This window comes from Apaloderma vittatum, unplaced genomic scaffold, assembly GCF_000703405.1.
Source record: "Apaloderma vittatum isolate BGI_N311 unplaced genomic scaffold, ASM70340v1 scaffold2366, whole genome shotgun sequence".
In the NCBI taxonomy this organism is placed as follows: Eukaryota; Metazoa; Chordata; class Aves; order Trogoniformes; family Trogonidae; genus Apaloderma; species Apaloderma vittatum.
Genome location: NW_009722097.1, coordinates 27,165 through 47,621, shown reverse-complemented (window position 1 = coordinate 47,621; position 20,457 = coordinate 27,165). Strand labels below are relative to the sequence as shown.

Genomic DNA, 20,457 nt, shown 5'->3' with positions numbered 1-20,457 from the left:
GAAAAAAAATAGATACTTACATACATATTTATATATTTCAATAAATACTAACAAATGTGTTTGTGTTTTTAGGGGTCCTGCACGATGAAGCTCAATAGCTCAGCTGAACTTACAGTAAGTTGCAATAATACTGTCTTACTTGAGTCCTACGTCAATGAACTGTCTAGTCAGTGTCATGGTAGAGAAGTAAAGACTGCTTTTGGGATAATACTCCAATCGACAAGGCAGTTTCAGAAGTAGCTAAAGTCATCAGCTCTCTTTTCCACTGGGAAAAGAAGCCCCAAAAAGCATAGTAAGAGTCAATAGCGGGAGAGCGAATGGCTTTGAAGACTCTATTCTGAAAAAAATAATGAAAATAATTTTTGGAATTTGGCATCACAGTGCTGTTCCCTCATGCAGTGCTGCAGTACCTAACTTGTGTCTACTTTATAAATCTTGTTGTCAAATCCTCAGAATTGTGGAGACAGGTGAGACCGGCAACTCAGACTTCTTTGTCAGTTTGCTATTTATTTGTGTAGCATTTCTTTTCCCCAGGTGAGGAGCTGGAGTCCCCAGATATCTTCAGTCTTGTAGCTGATAGCAAATGAAGCAGACCCTTAGCCAGGCTGTTTGGGTACCAAGTGACTTTTTGACTCTAATTGAGCCTCCTCTACTCTTTCTGTTGGCTTCTCTTTTTCATCTTTCGCTAGCTTTTATTTGTCCCTTTCTCTCACTGCCTTCTCTAAGTCTTTTCCCTTCACTGTCTTCTGTCTTGTATATTCCCTTCTAATTAAAATGGATAGCCATGAAACTGTGAAACAAACAGAAGGTACTATTCCACATGACTCCTCTGTTTGACCTGTGGTCCTACAGCTTTACATAATGGTAGGTGAACTACAAGGAGAAACTAAGGATTTTTAAGCATTTTCTGAACGGTATAAAAAGTATACTGAAAATTGCAGACTCATACTGTTATAAATTGGGGGAATAAAACCCAGGAGCCAATTTAGAATTTAAGTGATTCATAAAATTTATTAAATTTAGCAAGTGGCTGAGTAAGCAAAACAGCACTGGGCAGCGAGGAGCAGCTCTCGCCAAGGAGTGCTCATACCACAGCTGCACCCATGCATGGGCAGATACCTTGGTTATATGCAAAGAAAGGTACATATTCATTAGATGCTTGTAGTATTCATGAGCTATCCGAAAAAGGTACTCAGTTCCGGTGGTCGGCTGCTCCTCCGCTTGACGCCTGCGCAGTGCCTCCTGGTAGTCTTGGGCAGGGGTCTTCAGGGATGAAGGCCATAGGTCTTCCTCACAATGAACTTTTACCTTGGTTCAAAAACTAGTTGCTCTCAGCACATTTCGTAAGATATCTTTGTCCTCGAATTCCACAGGGGCCTTTCATCACCAGATGGTCCTTGTTAGATACCTTTATCACTAGTGTTCTTGTCAATTATTCTTGTTTTTATATACTCTTACAGTGAGTCCATTCTGGTAGCCTTTGTTCTTTTTGTAGCTGGCGCTAGACAGCTGCCCCTACGTACAAGCCTGACCTTGGTGCCGGGGAAGACTATGTTTGCTTAACAGGATATTGTAGCCTAAACAACTTCATTTCTAGCACAGCATAAAATTTGATTAACAAATTCTATATGCCTTCTATTACACATACAATCATTTATTTTGGAAAAGACCCTCCTTGGCCACCTGGGCACACTGCTGGCTTATGTCCAGCCGGCTGTGCACCAGCACCCCCTGGGGCCTTCCCCATTGTCTGGGGTTGTTGTGAGCCAAGGGCGGGACCCAGCACATGGCCTTGTTGAACCTCAGGTAATGGGACTCAGCCCATCCATCCAGCCTGTCCATTTCTCTCTGTGGAGCCTTCCTGCCATCCAGCACATCAACACTCCTGCCCAGCTTCATGTTGCGTGCAAACTTACCGAGGGTGCACTTTATCCCCTCATCTGGATCATTGTTAAAGTTGTTAAACAGAATGGCCCCAGCACTAAGCCCTGGAAAACTGCAGTTGTGAACAACTGCATCCACCACCAGGCCAGACAGCCAGTTTTTTCACTCAGCGAAGGGTACACCCATCCAAAACATGAGCAGCTAGTTTCTCCAGGAAAATGCTGTGGGCAATGGTGTCAAAGGATTTGCTAAAGTCTGGGTAGACAACATCCACAGCCTTTCCTTCATCCCCCAAGTGGGTCTCCTTGTCATAGGAGGAGATCAGACTGGTCAAGCAGGACCTGCCTCTCATAAGCCCACGCTGACTGGGCCTGATCACCTGGTTGTCCTGTACGTGCCACATGTTGGCACTTTAGATGATCTGCTTCATAACCTTTTCTGGCACTGAGGTCAGACTGACAGGCTTGGTGAGCACTTCTGCCAGTTCCCTCACTATCCTTAAGTGGATCCCATCTGGCCCCATAGACCTGTGCATGTCTAAATGGAGCAGCAGGTCACAAATCATTTCCCCTTGGATTATGGGGGCTTCATTCCGCTCCCTGCCGTGTCTTCCAGCTCAGGGGGCTGGGTACCTGGAGAACAAATGGTATTACTATTGAATACTGAGGCAAAGAAAACATAAAGTACCTCAGCCTTTTCCCCATCCTTTGTCACTATGTTTCCCCCTTCATCCAGTAAAGAATGGAGATTCTTCTCCGCCCTTCCTTTTGGTGCTCATGTATTGATTTTTTATTTTGTTTTACAGCAGCGGCCAGATTAAGTTCTAGGTGGGCTTTGACCTTCAAATTTTCTCCCTTTGTAACTTCATGACATCCTTCTACTCTTCCTGATTTACCAACCCCTTCCTCCAAAGTTCATAAACTCTGTGGGTTTTTGCCTGAGTTCCAGCCAAAGCTCTCTTCAGCCAGGCTGCATCCCACAATGAGGTTGGGAACTTGTCTTTCTGCCCAAGAAATGTGTGAGGTTTATTTGAGCACAGGGTAACTTCTTTTCTTTATGGAGTTTAAGAATGAAATAATTGTCTGCAGGATTTTTTGTTACAGCACATGCTCTTTTTTTTTTTTTTTAATAGCCTATTTCATGGAAAGAATTTGCCAACATCCACCCTTTTGTGCCCCTGGATCAAGCTCAAGGATATCAGCAGCTTTTCAAGGAGTTAGAAAAGGACCTATGTGAGATTACTGGCTATGACAAAATCTCCTTCCAACCAAACAGGTAGGAAATTTTTTCTGAACATTTGCTTCTTAACATACTCCCAGAAACTTATCTCTAAAGAAAATGTGCACACCAAAAATGGAACAAGTCTCTGAAATTAAATTGGACAAAGAGGAGCCTGGAATGCAAGGTTATGAAAATAAAACATGTTTTTTCAGAACTGAAGAAACTTTTTTTGTCTTTTCTCTTCTAAAAGTTTAATGATCTGGTCTTTTCTGTTCTAATGTTTTTTCCTATATTTTCCCATCTATGATAGCTTGTTTCTCCATCAGTGCTTGCTTAAAATGGTGATGATACCTATATCCTCCTATGAGTTAAAATTAAAGATTTGAAATAGGAATAAGCTGTATGAGGTAACAACTATATAAATTTTGAAACTGATAGTTAATGCACTAGGTGATAGTAGGTCTGACTGAAGGATGCCTAGGATCTGCATACTCACTGAAATAAATACAGCACAGCTGAATGAATACTGCTGCAGCCTGTTTATGTCTATTAGTAGTTTTGATGCAAAATGAACAGCAAGGACTTAGGCTACACTTAGGATGTCACTGAAGGGGTGCATATGTTTTGCTGCACACACTTTGTATGCATTTCTGTATTAGTTTACTGCTCTGTAGTCAAGCCTGTCATTCACTGCTAAGTGCAGAAATGGGGATCAGCTCAGTCACCAAAAGGATTTAACATCATGGTATGAGCACATATAATGACATAACATTTTTCATTACTGTTTGCAAAAGAGGTAAGAGCTGTTAATTGATGTTGGTCATTTTGGAATGTAATTCATGGGATGTGTTGCTTTTAATTTGCCTAAGGCCACTGAGAAGGATTAGAGCTGGTCAGTTTTGAAGTTTCAGTAGAGAGCTGGCACATTCTGATTTGTTTGTTTGTGTAACATGGTTTATGTTCATCTTGCAGTGGAGCCCAAGGAGAGTATGCAGGTTTGGCTGCCATCAAAGCTTATTTAAATGCAAAAGGAGAACGTCATAGAACTGTAAGTGTATACTCATGTAGGGAAGAGCTTTGGGTGGAAAGTAGAGACAGGAGAGTTGATTCAGCAGCTGGGACTTATCTAGGTTCTCAAGAAACTAAGTTGTGTACCCTTAGCTGTGACAAGCTTTCAGTATTCCCTGCTTCCTTCATGGAACATGGGCACCATCTAAAAAGTCTTTCTTTACTTTACAGACAGTAGGAATGAGGAAAGGGGACTCATTCAAAGGGTGATTTTACTGGATTTGGCTGGGATGGAGTTATTAAACTTTCTTCATAGCAGCCCATGTGGCGCTGTGCTTTGAATTTGTGTCTAAAGCAGCGTTGATAACACAGAAGTGTTTTGGCTGTTACTGAACAGTGTTCACACAGTATCAAGTTTTTTCCACTTTCCCACTCTGCCCTACACCCCTCACCCTCCCAGTGAGCGGGCTGAAGGTGGGCAAGAGGTTGGGAGAGACACAGCCAGGACAGCTGATTCTGACCAGAGGAATGGTTTATGCCATACAACAGCACCCTCAGCAATAAAAGCTCAAGGAAAGGTGGACAAAGCAGGCAACATCATGATTATGGTGTTTTTCTTCACAAGCTGTGATTGTATGTGCTGAGGCCCTGCTTTCCTGGAGGTGGCTAGTCATCTGCTGGGCCATGGAAATAATGAATGAATTCCTCTTCTTGCTTTGCTTGCACATGCAGCTTTTGGTTTTGCCATTAAACTGTCATTCTGCCAATGTCTAAGTTTTCTCATCTCAAATTTTCTCCTTGTGCCATGGGAGATGGAAGTGAGTGAGGAGCTGTATGGCCAGGTCAATTCATGACAGTCCTTTTTAACTTCCAACATGGGACTTGAGGTAATGACAGTTTTAATGTGACCATGTTAATTTATTAATTGGCAGCCTCATGTGTGCTCACAGAACTTGCTTGCTTTACAGTGTGTTAGAATCTAAGACTTTATAACATCTGTTTTTAGCTCTTGATGTTTGCTGTGCAGTTTATCAATGTACTTCACCATACTTGGAAACACTTTGATAAAAGCAATGGCTGTATGCCTGTGCTGGCACACAGCCCTGGCTATGATGCCATTCATGTGCTGTATGAGCTACCTTGTGGAGAGAACAAGGGATTACACCTCCCCCGTCTCCTCTGGGGCTAATGTGTCCAGCTCTCTTGCATGGGCTCCTGAGTTTTTTGTACATCCTTATGTAGGAAATTTGATTCTATTGTTTAACATTATTGGCTTGTTGTTGTGTGTGTGGAATCTGGTCTGGTCCTAATGTAAGAGTAAACAAGTTGTTGACCTGCCAGAAACACTCCCCAAGGCAGTTGATCCCTGGGTGACAGATTACGTAGGAGGGTTTGGGCAGGTATCACCTTCTATAACCTGAGATTTTATATCTGAGCAGACATGCAATCCCATTGAATTAGTACACTGCTTGATGGAAGGATGCCTTACCTAATCCAGTGAGACCCAGCAGCTCCTAGCACTGTTTTGGGGCTTGGCCTGTGCTTGTTGGGCCTCTTGTCTAGTACCATCATAGCAGCAGGGTAAAGTAGGCCTCTGTCTCCAAGGACGCAATGGCTGAGACAGGGACTCAAACCTTAACCACAGTAGTTGCCCCAGTAGTAAAAACAAAGCACTGGCAGTGGAGGCTAACAGGACGGTACCATCAAATATTAAAGGAAGAGGAAGGGTCTGATCAGGAAGGGATGCTGAAGGGTATAGTCAGGAAGCTACGGTCTGGGGAACCAACAAAAAAATCAGATTGCTGACAATCTGCAGCCCCTGGAATTGGTTCCTGTTAAGTGTGAAGTGTCTTCTCAAGAGCAATCTGGTGGATTACTGAGACAGTTGAACTGCTGCCAAGGAAAGTGTTCAGAATTTAAGAGAATTAGTAGTGGTGGAGGTGGTCTACAGTGACCTAGATAACAAATGAGTCTCCACAGATCTGTGTGATATTCAGTATACATGGGCCACGTAGAGGAGATCTGTGGAAAATGTATCCATGTCATATGCCAACTCATTGGCGCTGATGGACAGTCCTCATCCTGAGATAGCAACTGTGGAGAGATTGTCTTGCCGGTTCAATGTCAAAGAGAATCCCTCCACTTCTTATTCCCACAGACAATGTTCTTGGCTGCCAGGGGTGCCCTATGGAGTCAGTGTACCCCAGCCAGAAGAAAAGGGAGCCTCAGGTGCACACTACATGGGACTTTCTGGTTCTTTCTGCGTGGCTGGAGTAGGACACAAGGAAGAGGGACAGTGCACTCACCTCAAAGCTACGAGCCCTTGTACCTGAACTGCAGGCAAAGACAGTTGCTAAGAAGAGACCAACAAAGAAAGTTGTTGCAGCAGTTGCTGCCAAGACAGTGGAAAGTAACCAGCTGTCCCTCAGACACAGAATAAGGGCAGAAAATGCCTCTCCTCCTGAGTTTGGTGAAGGGACTTGTGGTCTGACACCATGGGGGTGAAAGAGTGAATTTTACAATAAGTAAAGGGTCCCTGCCTTTGGTTAGGCATACAAAGGGAATAACAAATTTTAATGGACCCTATGGATTCAGTGGCTTGGCATGTCAGATGCACAGTGATAAAAGGCTTTGATGAATACTGGTACACAGTGTACTTTAATGCCATCAGGGTAGGAGGGGTGGGACCCATCTGGATTTGTGGAGTGACAGGGATGCCAACAACTGTCTCCGTTGGAAGCTGAGATGAGCCTAAACGGGAGCAAATGGCAGAAGGATGCTATTGTGATGGACCAAAGTCTCCATGTATCCTTGGCACAGACTGCCTCAGAAGAGGTTATTACAAGGACTCAAGAAAATAGTGGTGGGCCTTTGGTGTAGCCACAGCAGACACAAAGACCGAACCAGCTGTCTGCCTTGACTGGCCCCTGTCCATCGTAGGATTGCTGCATGATGAAGAACAGCAGGCGCTGGTTGCTACCCCAATGGTGCACCAGCTGACACTCTGTGGTTACCATCCATAAGTTGATTCATCTACTGGAAAGCCAAGGACTGATAAGCAAGACTTAATAACTCTTAAATATTTCCATAAGGCCAGTGCAAAAGTCTGACAGAGGGTGGAGGTTAGCAATGGGTTATCAGACCCTGAATGAAGTGATGCCACCATTCAGTGCTGCTGTGTGAGACAAACTAGAATTTCAGTATGAGCAAAAGTCAAAGGCAGCCAAGCAGTATGCCACAACTGATATTGCCAAAGTGTTTTTCTATATCCCTGTGGCAGAATGCAGGCCACAGTTTGCTTTCTTGTATCAGGGTGTTCAATACACCTGGAACTGATTGCCCCAGGGCTGGAAAGAGAGCCCTACCTACCTATCTGCCAGCTTTGACTGATGCAAACTGAAGCAGGATGAAGCCCCTGAAATCTGCAATACATGGATGACATTGTTGTGTGGGGCAACATGTCAGATAAAGTGTTTGAGAAAGGGAAAAGAAGAATCCAGATCATTCAGAAAACTAGTTTTGCCGTAAAACCAAAGCAAGGTCAAAGGACTTGCACAAGACATTCAGTTCTTGGGACTAAAACAATGAGATAGATGTCACACCCCTGACGCTGCAGTCAATAAGATAATAACTATGTTGCACCTTTTGCTAAAAAGATAGGAACACCAACTTGTCTAGGCGTTGTGCATTACTGGAGAATGCATGTGTATGCCAGGCTACAGTCAGCTTGTGAGACAGAATTCTCTGTCGAAGAGCTATGAAGAAGAACTACTTTGAGTGGGGCCCTGAGCAGCAACAGGTCTTTAAACAGATCAAAGTGGGGATGGCTCATGGGGTAGCCCTTGGGGCCATATGGATGGGACCACCTCAAAAACTTCTTGGGCACCTGAGATCAGTTAGATATTCTGTTTTCACACACTTAGGAAGTTGGCTTTAAATGGTAGGAAAAAAGTCCTTAGTACAATAATATCCGTATTTTCTGAACCTCATTTTATACTTGGCTTTGGAACTCATTTGCCTTCTCAGAATGGAAGGGCCATTGTCCTGACCTGCTGTGAACTGTAGCTTCTGTGTGAGGAAACTACCTAAAATTGAATAGTGAGTGTTGTGTTGTTCTCCCTTTGTTTCTTCATTACATCCAGATCACCTCCAACTTCTTGCAAATCAGCCATGTTTTACAATTACAAGCTGTGTTTTCTGAGTGGTTTTACTCAGTGGGAAGTGAAGTTACGTTGAAATTTTATTCCTTGGACAGTTACCTTCTGATTATCCGACACCTGTGTTTTGCTGCATCACTTACTCTGTGGAAGGTCTTTGGTCTTCTGTGATTATCTATGGTCCTCCTCTGCTCAGAAATTCTCAGAGGGGAACTGCACAGAAGAGAGCCTGCAGGCTTCTTGCAGTTATTCATACCTAACAGGTTTAAAATGTTATAGTTAAATAAAGATAATCTAAGGGGGTGGAAAAGAAAAAAAAAAAAAGAAGAAAGCTCATGAATTACTGACCTTTCAACTGAAGTAATGTATTCTTCTGGGCTGGAGAAAGTAAATAAAACGGCAGATCAAGCTTCTTGCAGTCAGCCTCGTTTGGATTTAGTGCTCTCTCTTGTGGGAAAAAAGCATCGGTCTTAGCTGACAGCTCACATCTGTCCACTTTGTTGCCTGATCAATAAGTTCTGTACCCAGCAGCTGCAGCTGCAACCTAGCAAGACTGGGTGGCAATCTGGACTCACATTTCTGCTGTACAGTTAAAATGATGACGTGTGCTACAGTGCTCCCCAGCACCGGGGCTGGGATCCCTGCGTTCCTTTTTGGCATAGCTGCACGGAAACAGTGGACAGTTCACTGCAAGAAGAGCAGATATCCAGGTGCTGAGACAGATGGGTCAGTTCTGTGGAACAGCTTTTAAAGTAATTAGCATTTGTCTTAGCATCTCCATGGAACATGAGGTAGAGGCCATCATGCAGTTTCTCATGAAAACAAAGTGTCTTACTGTCAATTATTTAATGGGGCCAAGTTTGAATAACTTAATAAACTTGATTCCAAGAGAATAAATTTCCAGGAGAATCATAACAAGTGTTTCAATATCCTTACTGAGCAGAAGCAAAGGATTTTTTGAGAAGCTAAACTTATTCCATAGAAGGGGTGGAGTTCCTAGAAAATGTCTGGAAATAACCTGAGCTCTATTTTCCTAACTATCCTTTAAGATCTTTTAACTGGTTATACCTTAGCCTCTGGTTCTTTTTCTCTTCTGAGGTTTGCCTTATTCCTAAATCCGCTCATGGTACAAATCCAGCAAGTGCACACATGGCAGGAATGAAGATTCAGCCCATTGAAGTGGATAAAAATGGGAGCATTGATATCTCCCATTTAAAAGCAATGGTGAGTATTTAATTATCTTTAATTTACAAAGCAGGAACACTCCTTCCTTCTCTACAAGTAATAATGTTTGCAGCTGAATCAGATTTTTCTTTTATAAGAAATAGGGCAATAACAGCGAGTACATGCTTGAGAAAGATAATTATTTCCTTTTTTTTGCTCACTCAGACACTGGTCATGCAACACTTCTGAGGTTTCCTTTAATTGGAGGATCTTTGGTGCAGAAGTGGCTCAGAGAGTCTTTCCACACAGCAGGCTCTTCTGTAGCAGACCTTTTTTTGTCTACATCTAGTATTTGAAATGAGTGAGGCATGTTCATGACTGTGAAGCATTTGAGAATGCACTTTAGCCTTTGCTTAGTAAAGTTTAAGCCCACCTCTGCTGGGGAAGGTGTTGCTAGGCAACTTTTTCCACTTTTTTTGGCTGCAGGTGAATCTTAGAAATCCAATAGATTAGCAGGACACATTTCCAAAAATACATCTATGAGTAGGCTTTTATGGTAGTCGTAAAACCATTTTGCTGAAACTAGGGGGGGTGGTCATTCTATCACATTACCTTGAAAGTCAAATGTTTAACTTAGCTTGTCTTAAAGTCCTGGAAGTGACTGTTGTAGATACATCTCTTTGATACATGACTTCTTCCCTGTTTTAAAGCTTTTATTTATTGAGAAAACACTGTTTTTTCATAGGTATTGCTGAAGAAAAGAAGCCAGTATCTCTTTCTGACAATAAATGACTTAGACTACCTGCTGATAGACTTGCTTCTCACCTGTATAACACTTGATGACCTTAATTACATGTTTTTTGTAAAAATCTTCTCTTTAAGAAGCTTTTGGAGCCTCAATGACTTTCTTTTCCCACTCTCCCTCCCTGCCACCAGGTGGACAAGCACAAGGAGAACTTGGCAGCCATCATGATCACATACCCTTCCACCAATGGTGTATTTGAAGAGGAAATCGGAGATGTGTGTGACCTGATTCACAAACATGGAGGACAGGTTTACTTAGATGGAGCAAATATGAATGCCCAGGTACAAAGTCTTTGAGGTACAGTTATTACAACTGAGAGTGTATGTTTCCTTGGCATAAAGATAGTACAGCTGCATGCAGTTCAGACAATAACACAGCTTCCTCACAAGGTGGCACACTGTTTGGGGGTGCAGGTGAGGTTTCCAAGAAACGTAGTAAAAATTAGATGCTGAAAATAATTTTCTAGTACCTGATTTGCCCTGCAATGTGTTTTAAGATGTACGAGTTTTTCACTGAAATTGGCTTACTCTGCCTAATCTTTGTCAATTAAATTCTTCACAGACATAAATAAGAATTTCTAAAGCAAAAAATTGTTTTGCACCAATTCTTGTTTATGAGGCATCATGATAAAGAAAAATGGGAAAACGTATATAATCTTTTTTAACCCATTTTTCTTGAATGAAGTAATAGGTTTTAAGAAGGCATCTAAAGAATGTTTTGAGACAAAGTATTCCCTTCACAGGTAGGTCTGTGTCGTCCTGGAGATTACGGCTCTGATGTCTCCCACTTAAACCTTCACAAAACCTTTTGCATTCCCCATGGAGGAGGAGGACCTGGAATGGGACCAATTGGAGTGTGGGTATCTCTTTATTAGCATTTTCCTTAAATAAATTAATCCCTTAGTGAACTTTGGTTGGCAGTTCATTTAAGTATAGAGCAATGAAAGGGAGAGGTGTACTGTTGTTTGTAAACTTTTGTCCTTCTCCAGGACAGTCATGCACTGATCTCATGAATGATGAAGTTCATATGTATTCCCAAACGCTGCCTTTCATCTTGGCACTTTAGTGTGTATGGAAGACCTCACTCAGTGGTCCATTTTCTGAGTAAAGACAGAGATGATCTGTGGACTTTGAGGGCTGATATTGTACATAGTCCAGAGTTCAGAAGTGGTACATGAACTGCATGACTATCCTGTTGGGCAACTGTATTCCTTTAAAGGAGAATAATCTTACTCTTAAAAAAAAATCATTTTGATTTGGATAGCTGCATGAATATCTTGTGATAGATTGAAAATTGAGTGCCATCCTCCATTGTCACCAGTTATGTTAATAAACTTTCTGTTGGAGAAGACATAGATCAGATTTCCTGGAAGTCTGTCTTTGGAACGAAGGTGAAGAGAGGCTGCTACTGAAACTGTCCAGAAACGGTAACATGGGAACACACATTTAAGTTCTAAAATCAATGTTTTTGTTTTAGGAAGAAACATTTGGCTCCCTACTTGCCTACCCACCCTGTCATCAAAATACATCTGGATAAGGATGCATGTCCTTTGGGTACTGTCAGTGCTGCACCTTGGGGTTCCAGTGCTATATTGCCAATTTCCTGGGTGTATATCAAGGTGTGTAGACTTTTATAAGGAGTATCAGCTGAGGGTCTGTTTCAGCGAGTCTGAGGACCTCTGGAACCACACAAACACGTTTAAGAAGAGCCTGTCATAAGATGTATGCACTATGACAATAGCATGGTCATAGGCTATTCACATCCTCTGAACCTCCTTGTTTTCCAGTAGGACAATGGAACAGATTATTGCCATCTGTTGCAATAGGAAAGGATGGCAGGACAGTTGTATTTATGCAGCCTGCTTAATTCTTTCATCTCTTGCCTGTAATAATTCTCGAGACAAGTGGACATAAGGCAGAAAGCTGCAATCAGGCTTTCCCCTTCAGTGTCTCTGACAGTAAAGTTTTCATGTTTAATGAAAGCTGCTTGGCAATTACTGTTCTTCCAAGAGTATTTTTGGTTGCATGCTGCAGTCTTGTTACACCTGACCTGACATTTAACTTTCCAAAGTCTGTCTAATACGAAATTGAATTTCAGGGAATTTTACTGAATTTTAAAACCGAACTTAGTTTTGGCTTTGGATGTAATTTTTAATGCCTTGCAATTTAGTGATAAGCCTGCAAATATTTGGTTACATATATGGAAATATTTGGCCAACACAGATGAGTGTAGTTTAGAATTCTGTTTGAGAAGAGGGCGTGCTGGCACTCCGAGCAACATTTAAAGCTTTCAGTAAGAGAAAGAGTTGGAATGGTGTGTCATTCATACCTTAACCATGGAAACTTCTGCTCCTGGGGAAACCAGCATTTCTGGAATTTGAAACAAGCAAATGTGAACTAGTACAACTGCCATGTTGGCTTTTTAGCTGTGGTTAAAAAAATAACTTGTGGCTGTAAGGCAGTTCCTGCTACAGAATATTTGAACTAATGAATTTTTAGGGGAAGCTGTTCCTTCACAGTGCAAAGCACTCTCTGTTTAGACTGTCTCATCTAAAGGGGCTACCTTGAAGGCTGCTTTGGCTTTCTCCTTTGCCAGCTTAACTTCTAAGTGCAGTGTTAAGACATTCGACCAAAGCTCAATTCCAGCAATGTCTTTTCGCAGTGCTTTAACACAGAAATAAGTGCATCTGTGTTCATTTGGCTCTGGCCTTTGTTGATATAGAGTATCATCTGTGACATGACACCAGCCGGCAGAGTTTGAGTTGCTGAGATAATCTGTACAGGGAACACACATAGCTTTTTGGGCAGCCCTCTGGTGCTAAGCATCCTGGGGGTAAGGATGGTGTCAGGCAGCACATGCAGCTCTTAGAAGTGTGCTGATGACATTCTTGAGTTCTGTTCACTCTTTTTCTATTCCAGAGCTTCACAGTTTGAGGGAACGTTTGGGCTCATGATTTCAAGCAAAAACTCTTATAGAGTAAGCAGTCTCACAAGCTATGTATACCAAAGTTGCTCTCGAGTAATACTTGCTGCTTTTCTATGAGTGTAGTGTGGAAGAGTATAACAGCAGCGTGACTTAGAACTAGCCAGCTTCATTAAGGTGCTGCTTGCCAGGACAAGAACATACTTCTTGCTTGGGAATCTTTTTAGATCTGTTTCTTCATGTTATTCCTCTTTCAGACAATGGGAGCAAAGGGTCTGAAACATGCTTCTGAGATTGCTATACTAAATGCAAACTACATGGCAAAGAGGCTAGAGAAGCACTACAAAATCCTTTTCAGGGGAGCAAGAGGTAAGTATTGGACAATTTGTTTTCTACAAAGCTGACTTTTATTTCCCAGTGTAGAAGTTGGCTTGCAATATGGTTCTTTTTCAATGCTACATGACAGCTGCACCTCAAACTTCTCTTGATATTGTTCAGAAGGAGAGAAGTAACCTGCCATGCTGCTTCTGTGGAGGTATTGCGACGGAAATTAAATACTTCAAAGCAGGAGAATACACCTGTTTGTAGTTACATGAAATGATGACAAAAGATGTAGTAAACATCAGACTGTTCTCCTTGAAGTCTAGCAGCAGATCAACGACCAGTGGAAAAAAGAGAAGCAATGAACTTGAGACCTAAATCTCCCAATGGTACAGCAACTTAAGGACTGGAATTTTTTGGACCTGTACTTCCCCTTGCACACTTCTGAAAAAAAAAAACAACAAAACCCACACCCAAATGTCTCTCATGTCCACTCGTTTTTATCCTTTGTGATGAGAGAGAATGCCCTGGCAATGCAAAATACTTTAGCTACATTCTAGTTCCCTGCTATGGCTCTCCAGTCTTGCAGCAAGACAGAAATAATGAACAAGAAGTGAAACGATTACCTGTTATAGTAGCAGAACTATCAGAGAATGTTATTTTGCTTATTTAAGCCGAATGGCACCAAATAACATTTTTCTACAATATATATTGAGCATAGCGCTAACAATGCTAAGGTCGTGGGTTTGATTCCAGTTCAGTCCCCATGTGTTGCCTGATCTAGTCGAGAGGTGGCGTCCCTGGCGGCAGGGAGGCTGGATTAAAATGATCTGTAAGGTCCCTTCCAGCTTAGGCCATTCTATGATATGATATGCTGGTCAAAATCTATGTCTTATATTTAATGGAGTACACCTGGGCTAAACCCACAGGTTGCATTGTAAGAGAATATATTATTTCCTTACAAAAGCAAATGGGGACTGCAAATTTTGAAGGATTCAGCGCCGAAATGGAACAAGGTTCTCCAGGATCACAGATGTAAATTTTCGTCTTTACCCTCTCTGAAACATCAGATTTGAGCTTTCCTCTGGTATACCATGAAACTGACTGCCTTATGCACGGCTAATTCAAGACAGCCTGAGACCCAAATGGTGTTGGGCCACTGACAAATCCAGTTATTTTTCAAAGTACTTTTATATTCTATAAGCTCCTTTGACCACCTTTCCTAGTTCTGATCCTGGAAATGAGTCCTCTTCTTAGTGTGACGTGGGACTCAGAGGGCAAGTCTTCAAATACTGAGCTGTATATATCTTACCTGATAATTTCTCAGGTTTGAGATTTTGCTCAAGTGGATATTTTGTATTTTGTCTTTTTGCCATGTTCTGCACAAAACCAATCAGAACAGACTGTCTGGTAGATGGCACTAATCTTACAGTGAGTAAAACATAGTGTACATTTCTGCATTTACAGGTTTTGTAGCCCATGAATTCATTTTGGATACAAGACCCTTCAAAAAAACAGCAAACATTGAAGCTGTAGATCTTGCTAAGAGACTTCAGGATTATGGTAAGTCAACTGGTTGTTTAAATATAGCAGTTTAGGTGAGAATTTCCTACATCTTTTCTAAGCGGAGCTGGAAACATTCTAGTCCTGTGCTTATGGATGGTGAATCTGTCATGATCATTCCAGGTCTTCCCATGTCTGTTAAGGGCTTAGAGAGATATTAGCAACAATTGAGTTATAATAGCTACTTGCAAATCTGCTGGTACCTCCCCAGTTCTGTAAACTACCCCTTCAAATTTGCAACTGCATGACTCTTAACCATCGGAGCTACATGGGTTAGAGCCAAGAGCTTAATAAGGTAAGTTTGATATGATTCCAAGAAAAAAAAAAAAAGAGAGTACTTTTGAAGTGGGATAATAGGATTTAAATGCAATTTTGAACACATGCTCTGAAGAATCTGATCGTGGCTACTCTCTGGCTTCCAGACAGGATTGAACTGCTTGACCCTATGCAACTGTACTTCTGACAAATATACATAAAAGCTATTAAACCAAAACCACTAATAACTCATCCAAAGCCCGGTTGTGGTACCAAAAAACCCACCCTTCCTGCTCTTTATAGTTGGGCTGCTGTGGCCATAAATAGCATGCCCCACTTTAAATAGACTTTTCAGTAGGCATGGTGAATTACATGGATAAGTTTACTAAAGTTCCATCCTCTGCAGGTGAAAGAGAAGTGTCATGAGGCTGTAATTAGCAGTAGTGCAGGAAGGGAATTATGAGATGAGAGCCCACCTTTTCTTTTTACCTTGTCTACCAGTGCAGAAACGTATTCCCATCTCACTTTGCCATTCAGCTTGGCATAAGAAGGTAAAGCTACAAAACACTTCTGCTGCAGTGAGCCACAGGAACAGAAATAACTTTGGAAAAAAAGCAATATATTTTGGGCTAAAAAGTAACAAAGCTAAAAGAGATTTTAAGAGTGTTTCACTGAAACAGTGTGTAACTACACTGTAAATAGCACAATGACATTACACTTCAGTGTTAGAGATCCTTGAAAAGTCTGTCTTACCGCTACAGTACAATGCTAACACTACCTATGAGTTCAGCCCTGTAAAGATTACAGAAAGGGCTGCTTTTGTGGATCAGTCGGTAGCTAATGCATATATTAACTCATAACCTATCGTCAGTGACTGATTTCTTCTTTATCAGGTTTTCATGCTCCAACCATGTCCTGGCCAGTGGCAGGGACACTTATGATTGAACCAACAGAGTCTGAAGACAAGGCAGAGCTGGACAGATTTTGTGATGCGATGATCAGCATTCGGCAGGAAATTGCTCAAATAGAGGAGGGCAGGATGGATCCGCAAATTAACCCACTAAAGGTAAGATGGCATGCAGAGCAAATTACAAGCATCAGCTTAACCCTTCAGACCACCTAAGCCCACTTTGTAGTCTTTTAGTACTCCCAAAAATAACTACCTCCAACAGTGAACACATGAACTTCTTGAAATCTGACTTTTTAAGAATCCTTAAACTTTTTCAAAATCTGAATTTTGACTTTTTCAAGTCACAAGTCTGGCCTCACAGATCAATAATTTTCATGGTCATCTTAAAGTAATGAAGGAGAGATGCTTATTTTTCTAGTTTAAGAAGGGAAGTGGAATTACTATAAAATAGTAAAATAAAGATTGAATTATTTTAGCAACTGCAGTACAAAACTGTTGTAGGCTCAAGTTATGTTTAGTTCTGATAATTCTGCACTAACCTTTTAAATATAATGGGAATTTACTAAAAGGCTGGAAGCATATTCAAACCTTGGGTAGTATCTTCAGACAAATGGGAAAAAAAAATCCAGATAGTGAACTGCTTCCTGTTTTAAATCTGCCTTTTTCCCCCCCAGATAAATGGTGTTCTTGAGAGACTCTCTATACAGTAGTAATGTGTATGTAGTAATGTCAACTTGAAGGAGGGTTCAACTAAATTCAGTAATTTTATGTCCTTAAACATGTCTTTTTGCTTGTAGATGTCACCACATACTCTGAATTGTGTCACTTCTTCCAAGTGGGATCGTCCTTATTCCAGAGAAGTGGCAGCATTCCCACTGGTGAGTAAATAACAGGATCCTGGTGGTGTGGTAATACATAAATGTGCTTTCTGTTCTGTGGTTTTCTGGCCGGTTGAAGACAATCTGGTAAGAATAAAAACATCAGAGACATTTTTACTGTTGCCTAATTTTTGTGTGTGAGAGTTCTACTCTAGTTCCATTAGTTTTGTTTTTCGAGACAAGGAAAAAAGATTTATTTAAAAAAGTCTCTGCACATGAAGTGCAAGCTTTGACTTTTAAATCTTAGCCCTTCAATAGTTGATACTCCTATTGGAAACAGCCCATTCAGTTCTGACATTCTGCAACCAGGAGCTCCCAGAACAGAGTCCCACGTCCTGTCTTTCAAAGCTCTGCTCCAAAGAACTTGGATCAGGGTTTGACACAGTCAAACGGTCAGTGTGGGGCAAGCCATGCCAATGTCAGCTTGTTACAAATAAAGGTCAAATTGGATTTGGGTGCATCAGAATTCTTCAGAGCACTACATAAAATTGTTTCCACAATCTTAAGAGCTACACATTTGTGTGATAATTTTTCTCCCCTAAAACTGCAGTGCATCTATTTTTTTTGCTATTTACTGTTTGAAAGAGGAAAAATTTAACTGCACACGTAAAGTTTGCCACTTTGTTTTATGTATTTTAACTATGTTGAACAGCACAGGTCTTGGTAGTCTCCTCCGCTTTTCCTTGATTCCTATGTGTAAGGCAGTTATTCTCTTTTATCCCATGACAACTGCTTCTTCACAAGCATTTGTCAGAGGACACAGTTACTCTTTCTTGAATATATGTTCTTTTGACTGCCAAATCTGTTATAGTAAGTACTTATTAACTTTCAGGGACTGACGATAGATTTGAAGTATGACTTCACTTAAAAAAATCCACTTTTCTAGCATTCATCATTCTTAAAACTTCTAATGTCTTTTACAATTAACATAAATTTGCTGGTGGAAAAATTAAAGTAATTGTTTTTTCTTCTGTACTTAGCCATTTGTGAAGCCTGAAAGCAAATTTTGGCCCACAATTGCTCGCATTGATGACATATATGGCGATCAACATCTGGTTTGCACCTGCCCACCAATGGAAGCCTATGAATCTCCATTTTCTGAACAGAAAAGAGCATCTTCGTAAGACTGCTTCCAGCTGCCTGGATATCTGAGTCCATCAGACTTATAGGGGATATATATGTATACTGTGTATATTTTGGATAATCACCATATTTGTTAATTGAATCACTGCTCAGTTAAAATGTAAATACAATCAGTAAGTTAGGTGTAAACAAAATGTGATTGTTGCACAGCAGTTGATGTTGAAGTTGCCTTGATTCAGCAGTTTGTCTGTTTTGTGCCAAGGTTTTAACAATTAACACCCAATTTAGACAAGGCCATGGAAGATAAAGCTGAAAAAGCAGAAAATAAGCAGATGCATAAGGCAATAGTAATGAATATTAACTGCAGGAGTAATTCTTTATATTTTGTAAAAAAGATGAAGTAGATAAATTTACTTCATGTATTACCACTAGCATGGCTAGCACAAATATTTCGTACTGGTTTTTTATCTACCAGTGTTAGTACTCTAATAAAATGGGTCAGAATTTTAAGTGTTCTCATGTTCTGGATTTTAACTTTGCAGCTGGATTTATCCAGCTGACTAGTATGCATATATGAAGGTTAAGTTCTGATTCATCAGAATTGCCACAGCAATAACAGCTTCTACACAAAACAAAATACTGGCATGGATTAATATCGAAACAGGCTGCTGATTTTTTTTTAATGACCTAGAATGATCAGTTTTTACTGAGCAGTAACAACTTTTTTCTCTCTGTCACATCATTTTTCCCTTGTAGTTCCATCTAATCCTCTCCTCTTTTTCCAGAGAAGGCAGGAAACACATTTTTTAACAGACTATGAACTGCTTAGTGTAAGTTAGATCTTGTCTAACAAAGTATTCTCTATTTTCTCAAATATCTTTTTTTTTTTTGGCTTGGCTTTGGTTTACACAGTGCAGTCAGCTTGCTTGCTTTGTCAGGTAAGTCCACAGCTTGTGCAAAAACTGATTCACAGCTTTACTTCTGCCCCTCCAAGAATACCACAGCACCCTCAGAGCAGAGCCCTATTGCTGCCCACAATGCCACATTCAATTAGTGCCAGAATGCAGACTTTAAACAGGGATCTGTTTGAAGGAAGGTTAGTCCAGGTGTCAGTTTTGATGTGAAAAGCTGCACCTAGATCCTCAAATGTCTACATATATAGTGAAAATCAGTATTTTATACTCTAGAAGTTACTACTGAAAAGGGCATCTTTCAGTAGCTACTGATATAGCACTAAGGATGTAAAAAAAGTGAAAAAATGCTGCAAACTTATAATGTGAGGAAAGGACAGTCTTTCTACTTTGCCACTCTTAACTCTACCAATTCTTGTCAAGATACTTTAGTGTTGGCTAAAGGCAGTTAAGTGGTGCTTGGTTGTGCCTGCCACTGAAAAATATATTAAAATATATTAAGCAGAGATCTGCCCATTGCTGACCTCAAACTGACGTGTTTATCTCATCAAATAATTGGTAAAAGCTATCGAACAGAAAAAAGCATTAGAAAGTATGGAATATTTCAGAGCACTCAGCTATCAAGTAAAAAGTCACAAGTCTTACATGCTACTGCACAGATGCAATGATTTTACCAAAGGTAAAATTACATGTTTTCCTAATAAAATGCCAAGCTACCATGTGGTAAAACACAAAAGTTCAACAGGCTAAGAAACTGACATGCTTAACACTAATACATTCACCTGCTGAACAAAGGCTGAGCCCTCATTAAATCAGTTAAATCAGCAACACCTGGGGTTTTTTTTTTGCTGTATGACAAGAGAGATATTACCAGCATTACATATTTTGGGTGAAACTGAAATGTTAAGAATAAGGAGGGGGAGAGTGGGGAGAGAGAGAAGTTACTTATTTCAGATGAAACGAGCAAGCCATTAAGCTAACTTTCAGCCACAATAAACAGCACTGCCACACACACCTCAACAAGTGGCTCATTACCACACCAGCGTAAGGGCAAGATCTTAAAATCATTGAGAACGACATCCATACTTCCATATACACTTTTACATATGCCCACTTGGCAGGCTGCAGGCTGTCAGCACAGCCTCATGCCTACGGTGGGAATCTCTGAGTATTGGCCATACAGAGCACCTGCGGCTCCTGGCCCCACAGAGCTGACACTGGCACCCGGCAGGGCAGGAGGAGCCCTCACCGACCCCAGAACATAGATTGAGCACTAAGAGGCTTCCTTCAAGTGCTCCTGGAGACCAGGGTAGCTACATGACAGCCGCTGCTATAGAGTATGTGTGAGCCCACAGATATTGATGTCATGATTTGT

The 20,457-nt window shown here is 41.1% G+C and overlaps 1 protein-coding gene across 2 annotated transcripts in view; it reads left to right on the top strand.

The window, feature by feature from the left end:
* The window catches only part of GLDC (glycine dehydrogenase (decarboxylating)), a 32,897-nt gene extending 14,212 nt beyond the window's left edge, over positions 1-18,685 (top strand). The window contains exons 12-23 of one of the 2 annotated variants that reach the window (XM_009871623.1): positions 73-114; positions 3,017-3,159; positions 4,078-4,153; positions 9,369-9,494; positions 10,371-10,520; positions 10,982-11,094; positions 11,716-11,857; positions 13,419-13,530; positions 14,950-15,045; positions 16,194-16,366; positions 17,008-17,088; positions 18,069-18,685. In XM_009871623.1, the coding sequence (XP_009869925.1) occupies positions 73-114; positions 3,017-3,159; positions 4,078-4,153; positions 9,369-9,494; positions 10,371-10,520; positions 10,982-11,094; positions 11,716-11,857; positions 13,419-13,530; positions 14,950-15,045; positions 16,194-16,366; positions 17,008-17,088; positions 18,069-18,212 (1,398 nt within the window). In that variant the 3' untranslated portion in view covers positions 18,213-18,685. The remainder of the gene's footprint in view (positions 1-72; positions 115-3,016; positions 3,160-4,077; positions 4,154-9,368; positions 9,495-10,370; positions 10,521-10,981; positions 11,095-11,715; positions 11,858-13,418; positions 13,531-14,949; positions 15,046-16,193; positions 16,367-17,007; positions 17,089-18,068) is intronic. The other variant, XM_009871624.1, reaches the window with a different exon arrangement.
* Positions 18,686-20,457: the final 1,772 nt, after the last annotated feature.